This window comes from Nannospalax galili, unplaced genomic scaffold (assembly GCF_000622305.1).
Source record: "Nannospalax galili isolate Female #2095 unplaced genomic scaffold, S.galili_v1.0 scaffold290, whole genome shotgun sequence".
NCBI lineage: Eukaryota > Metazoa > Chordata > Mammalia > Rodentia > Spalacidae > Nannospalax > Nannospalax galili.
The window spans coordinates 120,819-131,347 of NW_008331486.1; the positions used below are offsets into that span (position 1 = coordinate 120,819).

A 10,529-nucleotide genomic window follows, 5' to 3' on the forward strand; every position below is an offset into this window, starting at 1 on the left:
AATAGTCCTCAGTAAGTGGTGGGACTTCAAACGCTCCTCCCCATCCATGCTGAAATTCTGGTTGGCTTGAGTTTGTTCAGGTCTTGTGAAGGTAACCACAGCTGCTATGAGTTTGTGAATAGAATATCCATTTCATGTCCAGAAGACAGCATCTCATGTATTTTTGAAATAGCATGGGATTGTGAAGGAAGTGGGTCTACTACATTCAATCATCAGCTTGGTTCATTGTGAGTGCTCAATCAAATTTTCTCCATTACAAATTATGAAACTGAAAAACTTTGTATTCACTTATTAGTGAATTATCATAATTCCTCCAAGAGTGAACTCTCTTAGGCCTTTTCAACAAACATTTTTATCTCTTGGGAAGGCCAAGATAATGATGCAACTGTAGACAGTTTGTCTCTAATTAAGAGCTGGCCATAGAGGTTTATGCCCAGGCTCTTTCCATGGTTTGTGAAATTAAAATTCACCCTGGTTTTTCAGGGATATGAAATAAAACACATCCATATATGTATCATATCAGGCTCCAAGTTGAAAACTCTTGTTTCTCCCAGTGGATCTTTCAGCCCCTCAGAGAGTCCACCTGTTTCACTGTATTTTCTGCATTCCAGAGAGAGAGGGAAGGGCATTTTAATGGCTTGTTCTTGAAGACATTTGTGCTTGTCATCTAAGGGCCCATTGTAGAGCAGAAATAGAACTTAAAATAAGTAAGATGATGGCATGCCTTTGGGTGGGCTTTGTACATGTGTGGGTCTTGTGTGTACTACTTATCTCTACACTCTACCCTTCTTCACGCTATGGTATAACAGACAGATCCACATAGAATACTTTGTCTTAAATAGATATTCAAATTTTGATAGGGTAGGGTGGCAGCAAATTCATATGTCGAATATTTTTATGTCTGACTGACTTTACATCTAATTTGAGAAGCTATAAAGTAGAGGCATGTCTATTTTTTGCTTTCTTTAACCCTGTCTCCTTGAGTATTTTTTCCAAATTATATACCAAATTTCTTTAATTTGATTTATTGTTGCTATAACAATTCAGGTAGAAATCATGGTTATTTTATACCTAAATTACTGTAATGACTTTCATGTAGACTCCCACTGATTTTATTTCAATGATGTATTGTCATCGCAACCAGCAGAAGGCAAGATCTTTAAAACTTTCAGTCAATTCTATTTTAATTTAATTTTTACTTTGGGGGGACGTTTGTATGTAATGTATTTGCATCATTTCTATCCTCCCTCCCCCACCCCAACTCTTCTTGTGTTTCAGTCGGTTCTTTATTTCAATCTTTTCTTGGCTGTTCTGCTGTTGAGTATTAATGAATCTTTATTATAGCAGGAAAAACTTAGATGTAGTAAGATGAATAACACATGAATTTAAAACCATATTCAATCCAGGTGAAAGAACTTGTACATTTAATATAATCTTTAGTTAACTATTCAGATACATAGTGGCTATGATGATTTTTAATTGTCAAAAAGCAGCACATTCAGACTGAGAAAGTCTTTTAATAAAACATGGATTCCATGTTTTAGTAGATGCTTCATTGTAGTCTGTTGCCTTACTACATAATGATTGTGAATGTGCCTGAGTCCAACTAATTTGAAGTAGAGAGAGGAACAAAGAGCATATACAAATTATTAAAAAATGCAACAAAAATAATTTAAGAATCATTGGTATAAAACCAAGCTTGGACACCACTAAAAGGATAACTCACTATTCGCCTGTGCTAGACAGATATTTATAAAGAACCTCTTCTTTGACAGGTTCTGAATGTGATTGGAAAAGTCAAGAATTTCTGGGTAGTCTACTGACTTGAATAGGAATGTTCTAGCTTGAGCCAAGAGACTATATAAGGGAGGACTGACCTTCCTTACAGTCCATGAATGTCCCTTTAGGAAAGGTGATGGAAGACTAAAATTACGAGCAGAAAAGTATTTCTTAAAAGGAGGAATTGATGAAAAATCACAAGGTAAGTCATTAGATACTCTATGATCATTTCCTTACCTTGATCTGCTACATATGCTATTTCTATCTAATCTCCAGATCCTAATATTTTGGAACTTCAAACACCTACTTGTTACTCTCATGTTAAGTGTACAGAAATAACGCATAAGTAAAAATTATTCTGGTGAGCCAGCTCAAAAAGCCATTGGAAGTCATCTACTGACTCTAATTAATTCATGACTGACTCAGCCTTGCACCCTTATTTGCTAATCTCGGATTTTTGTCATGGATTTGTGTTTCTTCTGGGTGGAGCCTGATGTGATCTAATACTCATTCTGGTATTTCCCATTTACTCCAAAATAGGCTTAGCTGGTTCCTAAGCAAGTAAAAAAACATTCACCCACTTAATCACTAGTCCCACAGTGTGGCAAAAACCTTGAGATATTAAGTTATAATGTGCATACTGTTTAGTTCAAATGTACTATTATTATGTTATAGCTTCAATGATCTCTCATATTCTCATTTTTAATCACTAGCAAAAGCAAACAGAACAATGAAGGGGAACCAGAGCAGTGTGTCTGAGTTCATCCTCCTGGGGCTCCCCATCCAGCCAGAGCAGCAGGGCATCTTCTTCACCCTGTTCCTGGCCGTGTACCTGACCACGGTGCTGGGGAACCTGCTCATCATCCTGCTCATCAGGCTGGACTCTCGCCTCCACACCCCCATGTACTTCTTCCTCAGCTACTTGGCCTTCACAGACATCTCTTTCTCATCTGTCACAGCTCCTAAGATGCTCATGGATATGCTGACACAGAGTCTTTCCATCTCATATGCTGGATGTATTTCTCAGATATACTTTTTCTTATTTTTTGGGTGTATTGACAACTTACTTCTCACTTCGATGGCCTATGACAGGTATGTGGCCATCTGTCACCCTCTGCACTATACCACCATCATGAGTCAGAGCCTCTGTTTCCTTCTAGTAGCTGTGTCTTGGGTATTTTCCTCTACCAATGCCCTTGTACACACCCTTCTCTTTACTCGTCTTTCTCTGTTTAAAGACAACATTCTCCATCACTTCTTCTGTGACCTCTCTGCCTTACTTAAGCTGTCCATCTCAGATACCACCATCAATGAGCTAGTTATCCTCACTTTGGCAGTGGTGGTCATTACTGTGCCATTCATGTGTATTCTGGCCTCCTATGGTCACATTGGGGCCACCGTCCTGAAAAATCCCTCCATGAAGGGAATCTGCAAAGCCTTGTCCACATGTGGCTCTCACCTCTCTGTGGTTTCTCTGTACTACGGAGCCATTATTGGGCTGTACTTTTTCCCTTCTTCTAATAACACTAATGACAAGGATGTCATTGTGTCAGTGTTGTACACCATGGTCACACCCATGCTGAATCCCTTTATCTACAGTCTGAGGAATCGAGATATTAAAGGAGCTCTGGGAAACATCCTCAATAGACGAAACATTTTAGTGTGATTACCAATGTCTTCCCTATTAGCAGGATACGAGACCTGACTGATGCATATGAATCTTTTTATCTCTGGAGTGCTTTTGCTATTGATTCTTCCTCACTTCTCAGACTGTGTTTTACTTCAGAGTCTTTTGTCTCTCTTTGTTTTGTTGACATCGATAGTCTTGCTTCAAAACATCAAAAAGTTTTGTACCATCTTAGACTTTATGTGTTTCTTTTCAAAGCACAGCTTATGGTTAGTTATATCGAAGCCATTTTTCTTTCTAAAGATAACAAAAATACTTCCTCTGGTAGGTTCACAGTTTATTTACCTTTCTATGTATGTTTTATTTTGTAATATACTTGGAGTTTATTTTTTGTGAGTGAATTCAATGACTAGTTTTATTTATTTGAAAATCTATTTTTTTAAATTTACACATAAAATACACATTTTATGTTATTTAAAATCATACCATCATCAATTATTACCAAATTTCATTGTGCTATAGGACTATTTTACTTATAGTCATCAGAAAATGTGTTAGGCTCATTTTTAAAAATTAATGAAATTTCAGTTCTGTGAGATGAACAGACATCTCTGAATTATGCTGGGAATCTTCCTGTCCTATTCAACCCAATTTAAAATAAATTATTCTGCACACATGTGCCAGACTGCTGAGAAAGATGGCTTTTGTGAGGAATGAACTCGGCCTATATAGTTTCATACTAGTATTTCTAATCTTCCAAATAAGACACAATTTGAAGAAGAAATCTTACCTCCCAAGTAGCAAGAGAAAATAAATTCATTTATCTATATAAAAAATGCTACATGTATTTTTAGGCTACCAGGTCATATTCTACATATATATAAGTTGTACAACATAGCCTGTTTGTTTCCTCAAGTTTTTATCATCTTTTCATTTTAATATTCAAATTTCAAATAATATTAAAATAATGTTTAACTATTCAAATATTTTCTTCTGAAGGCTTCTTTTCCAACTTCACTTTTTATTTGTACAGGTCAATACAAATAAAGATTTCTAATATAAAATTTCTCTACGTATGCCAGGGAATTGGTACATAATTATGATTCATCATTAAAATGTTACACAATGTAAATAAATAAAGTTGTTTTAGCAAAACTGTGATATAAGAAAACACTTTTGATATGTAATTAAATGGAAAAGGCATGTTATATAACAGTATATACTCCTGAAGGAAAATCTTAACTTTGTGAAAAAATACATAAGCACAGAAAAAAGTAAACAGAAAATATTCATCCAAGAACGCACAGTAGTAACACATGAATGGTAGGATTTGCATGACTAATTCTATTTCTCGCACATCAGGAAGCACTCATAACAGCTAACTGGTAACTCCAAGACTCGTCATTTAGTGCACTACACCAGCTTCAAAAAATACTACAAGCTATAGGAGAGATTGGGGAGATGTTGATCAAAAGAGACAAAATTTCATTATTTTTTATATTAAGATTTTGTAATTTCATACAGCAGTTCTTAATCAAATTTAGACTCCCCTTCCCCAGCCATGCTTCCCCCATCCTCCCACCAGACCTCATGTATTCCGCCATACATGTTAAGTCCTATTTATTCGGGCATTTGTGTCCAAATGTCCGTCAGTGTAAATTTGTCCACTGGAGTCTAGTCAGTCCGTCTAGCGATAGTATGTAAGTCATACTCTTCCTCATCCAGAAGCAATCAGTCTCTAATAGTTCCAAGACTATCTAAGAGGATTTAGGTAAAATCATAGATAATGGTAGCTCTCGATGTTTTTATTAATGGAATGAAATCAAGGATCTATGGGATGTATTTGTAGATTTAAATGATTCCATCTCAGAAGTTACCAGAATTCCTGTGAATAATATCTCAAGTTGTTATAGCTTCAAGTTGGTAAACAATGAACTTGAAGACCTGAAGGACCTGCCTTAATTACATGTAGAAAGACTTAATCATAAACATTAGAATTGGGGAAATTGCTTATAAGTCATAAAGGAGAATGAAATCATGTTATTTGTCAATAGAGATAACCTTATTTAATAAACTAAGCCAATCTCAGAATTAAAAAGACACAAAATTTCAACATCCTGGCACAGTGGAGCATGGCTTTAAACCCAGCACTCAGGAGGCAAAGCTCTATAAGTTGGAAGACAGCCTGGTCTGCATGAGGGGTTCCAGATCAGCCAAGGCTACATAGTGAGACCCTTTCTCAAAAAATAGATAGATAATTTTAATTAACATTATAGCATTACAACAAAGAATATGCACTATTATTTAAATTTTTAAGATTTTTTGTGTGTATGTGGTAAATGTGCATGTATATGCACACAGAGGTCAGAAGAAAGCATCAGGTCTTTTGCTCTATCATGCTTTGTATTATTTCCTTGAAGCAAGGTCTCTCAGCAAACTTGGAGCTAGACTGTCAGTCACCTCAGTGATTCTCCTGTCTCTATCCCCATCCCCCACAGCACAGGAGTTGCAGGCATGCATGTGAACACATATGGCTTATTATGTGAGTGCTGGAAATTTAAACTCAAGTCCTCATGCTTGCACAGCATGAAGTCTTAACCAATGAGCCAACTCCAAGCCTCTAAACTTATTTTTGACAGACAGAAGTTGTTCATGCTTGAATGATTTAACAGCATTTTAAAATAAGAATACACTGTGGAATAATTAATAAATAGAACCCAGCAAAATGCATTATTTCACATATTTGTAATTATTTATGATAAGAACTCAATTTCAAGGGCTGGAAAGATGACCCAGTGGTTAAAAGCTTTTACTGGCCTTGCAGAGGTTCAGTTCCTAGCACACACATGTCAGCTCACAACATGTAACACCAGCTCCAGGGGATCCAATAACATCTTCTGGCCTCTCTAGGCACCAGGTATACACTGGGGTACATATATACATGGGGGCCACAAACACATAAAAACTAAATTAAAAGTGAAATAATTTTCAAGTGTTAATATGCTATTTACCATGTACTATAGTCAACATGCTGTACAATGGACCTCTTGGACTTATTCTTCCTATCTAATTGAAATTCTACATATACATATATGTATATGATTTAAAAATAAGATTTTTTATTTATTCTTTGATAATTTCATACATGTATATAATGGAATTTTATCATATATACCTTCCACTACCTCCCTCTCTTCCTCACCCCAGTGCCCTCCAACACATCTCCCTCTCAGCTTAATAAAAAAAGTAATGATCCACTGAATCCAGTTAGTGCTGCCCACATGAACGAGGATGTGAGGCCATCCACTGGGCATGGGCAACCTGCCAGTGCCCACGCTCCCAGAGAAAAGTGACTCTTCCTCCCTCAGCAGTCATGAGCTGCCAAAAGCTTCTCATTAAGTATGGAGCCTTAGAGTCCCTCCTCAATCCATGTTGGAATTTTGGCTGGCATGATCTTGTGAAGATATTGTGGAAGTAACCACAGGTGTTGAGTTCATGTATGAAACGGCCATGTTACATCCAGAAGACAGGATTCCATGCATCTCCTTCCCATCCTCTGGCTCTTACATTCTTTCCACACTCCCATAATTTTCCCTGAGCCTTGAGTAGGAGAAGTTTCATGTAGATGATCCACCTATCTCTGAGCACTGAGAGTCACTTATTCTCAGAACTTTGACCAGTTATGAATCTTTTCACTAATCTTTTCACTAAAGAAACCTCCCTGCCCAAGGTTAAGAGCAGCCCAAATCAATTGGTATAAATGTGAGGAGTATGGGTCCATGAGTCTAAGTTCAGAGGACATTCAATTCCAAGCTCTTTTTTCAATTGAATTTTTGCAATTTCACACAATATAGTTTGACGATATTTAGATCCCCTCCCCTATCTACGCCCCCACTGCCCTTACTATAATCTCATATAATATGGCCTATAAAGTCCGATTTGTGTCTCCAAATGTCCTTCAGTGTAGGTCTGTTCCCTGGGCCCACCAAGAATTCCTATAAGACACCGTCTCTGGCCTTTCCAGTACACATCATTTGCCTCAAGTTTCTTAGGCTGGGTTGAGATTTCTTACCCATTTCCCCATGTCTATGTTGCAATTTAATTTTTGTCTGATTTGAGCTTGCATAGGATTTCTGCATGCTGTCAACATTGCTGTGCATTCATATGAGTAACTGACCAGCTGTTTTGAAGACTCTGTTTCCTTTTGGTCATCTTACCCCCTCTGTCTCTTGAAATTACACCTCTGCTTCCACAATGATCCCTGAGCCTTGGGAGGCAGAGGTTTGAAACAGGCATTTTACTCGAGAATAAGCACTCTGTGGCCTTTTCTTCTCTGCACATTAACCAGTTTGGTTACTATGATCATGACCATTAGATGATGCCCAGGTAAGGAATGGCTTCTGGTCTTCTCCAAACCAGCTTCTTTCATATATTAATATTGATGTTTCAGTTCAGGCCATATTTCTCCACAAAAGGATAGTTAAAAGTATGTAAATAATTTAAAATAACACAACACATCAACAAAAGGATGGGTACAGATTAAAAGACATTTCAAATCTCTGCCTCCCATACCAGACCTCAATCTATATTCTAGAGCTACAGGTGTTAAAACAGCATAGTATTGTCACAAAACAGACTTGTAGACAAATGGAACAAAATAGAAGAGCCAAACATGAGTACATGCAGTTGCAGCCACCTGATATTTGACACCGATGCCAAAAAACACACACTGGAGGAAAGACAGCATCTTCAACAAATAGCACTGGCAAAATTGGATCTCCATGTAGAGAATTAAATTATCACCCTGCACAAAAGTCAACTCCAAATGAATCAAAGACTTCAATATGATGTTTGAAACGCTGAAACTGTTAGAAGAAAACATGCAGTACCCTATAAGATAAAGGTACAGAAAAGGACTTTCTAAATTGGATACCAGTCACTCAGGAATTAAAGTTAACAATAGACAAGACAAATGGGACCTCAGTAATCTTAAAAGCTTCTGTACAGCAAATGAAACAACCAATGAAATAAAGAGGAAGCCCACAGAGTGAGAGAAAAATCTTCAACAGCTAGCTACACATCTGACAGAGGATTAATGTCCAGATTATACAAATATGTCAAAAGCAAGAAAACATATGACCCAATTTAAAAATGTGCAATGGATCTGCATAGAGAGCTCACAAAAGAAGAAATAAAAATGGCTAAGAAATACCTTACACTTTTTTAATGACTGTGGTCTTTTGAAGATCCTGTGTGATGAACTAGCCTGGACAGGGCTCAGGTAAAAATTTCAGGTATCTACAGTTTGGGAATCTCCAAATTTGAGGACATTTTGAATTCCTTCAAAGTTTTAATCATGGTGCACCATCATGTCCTTAATCCTCCAAGATGTCTGATTAACTACCAAAATATTCCTTGCTTCCTGTGACAGGTCAGAATCAAGTCAGTGACAGTGCATTAGTAATAGAAGTACAAACCCCAGTGCTGGATGGCTTGTTTATAAAAGATACACCTCTATATTAACTGGAAAAACCTCTTGTACCTGTAAACAATTAGTTTTCTTATTGGCTGTATTGAGCTGTTTCTTCTTGTAATGACTGGTTTTCACTGACAAGGGCAGTTGATATTAATGCATGCTGGGTTTTTTTTTTTTTTTTTGGTCTTTTTGAGACAGGGTCTCCCTGTAGGCCCAGCTGTCCTGGAACTCACTATGTGGACCAGGCTGGCCTTGAACTCACAGAGATCCACCTGCCTCTACCTCCCAAGTGATGAGATTAAAGGCGTGTGATACCATACCCAGCTATTAATGCATGTTTTATGCAAAACAAAAATTTAATACTAGTTGCGTTCAAATAATTCTGGCATTGTTATGTACATTTGGGGGAAATTATTACTGGACTTGCATACTTAGCCCCAATCAGGTTTCTGTAAAATGTAAATAAAACAAATTCAATATAAAAGATTGTTTTTGAATTTTAAAAATATAATTAAAATTTCTTGAGAATTTCATACATGAGAATAGTCTTCACATTATTATCACCCCTCCCCATCCCCCTCCAACTCCTCCCATATTCCACCACTCCCTCACAAACTCTTGATCTCTTCTTAGATTTTTATTGTTACATATATATCCACAAATTCATAAATATATATACAGTTCATTGTGTAAATTTACTGGTGCTCATGTGTACGTACATGTGTCTAGGGCTGCCCACTTGGGATTAAATAACCTCTCAGGGAGCTAGTCCTAGGAGAAAACAGATTCTCCCTCCCTCAGCATTCATTTATCACCTATAGCTCTTCATCTTGGCAGGACCATGTGAAATTTTCCCCATCTACATTGGCATGTCAACTGGTTTTGTCATTACGTAGAATTTGTTAAGCTACTATAATGTGGAGATTTCATGGATACTTCCCTATCAAGTCTAGGATGCATTAACTAGCAGCAGATGTCTTGTCCCATTGGCTCTTATAATTTTTCTCCCCCTCTTCCATAATGTTCCCTGAGCCTTGGGCTTAGAGGTTGCATTGTCAATGTGTCACTCAGGGCTGGGAAACTCACAGTCACTTGTAGATTCTTCTCTATGGTCAATGAACTTTCCAAACATATATACTTGACTGTTTACAGTACCGTTAATGAATTCCTTCCTATTGAGCAGGACTTAAGTTCAATTAGACAGCTATTGATTAACCCCCAAGGTAAAAGTGCCACTATTGCACCAATAGAAATAATTGGCTGGGTCATTCATTGTTGTGGTTCATAGGTTTTATAGCTGGGTGAGACCACTGATTGATTTTCTCCCTTCGCAGCTTACATATTAGCTTCTGATGTTATGAGAGCTATTCTTCAGGGAGGAGGACTCCAGGTCAGTTCCAGCTCCATTGCTCCAAGTCCTATGTCTGAAGTATGTCATGTCTTCAGCAATAGGGTGGTAATTTCAAGTTCTAGGAGGCAATTGAAGGTTGTGGCAATAGCTTGTATTATTTTGAGAGACTCTTGGGCTATCCTGACCAACAATTCAAAGGGAAGTTTCCCTTGCCTGGCAATGTGATTTTTGTTTTTATCCTTCAGCTATGCACATGCTCTCTCTCTCTCTCTCTCTCTCTCTCTCTCTCTCTCTCT

The 10,529-nt window shown here is 37.4% G+C and overlaps 1 protein-coding gene across 2 annotated transcripts; it reads left to right on the forward strand.

The window, feature by feature from the left end:
• Window positions 1-262: 262 nt before the first annotated feature.
• Window positions 263-3,445, forward strand: LOC103728108 (olfactory receptor 50). 2 transcript variants are annotated; one of them, XM_029559210.1, is made up of 2 exons: window positions 263-280; window positions 2,525-3,445. In XM_029559210.1, the coding sequence occupies exons 1-2, from the start codon at window positions 263-265 to the stop codon at window positions 3,443-3,445; spliced, it is 939 nt and encodes a 312-aa protein (XP_029415070.1). The 2 variants fall into 2 exon arrangements, with proteins under 2 accessions (XP_029415070.1, XP_008824469.1); XM_008826247.2 differs by lacking the exon at window positions 263-280 and having other exon boundaries at window positions 2,495-3,445.
• The last annotated feature ends 7,084 nt before the right edge of the window (window positions 3,446-10,529 follow it).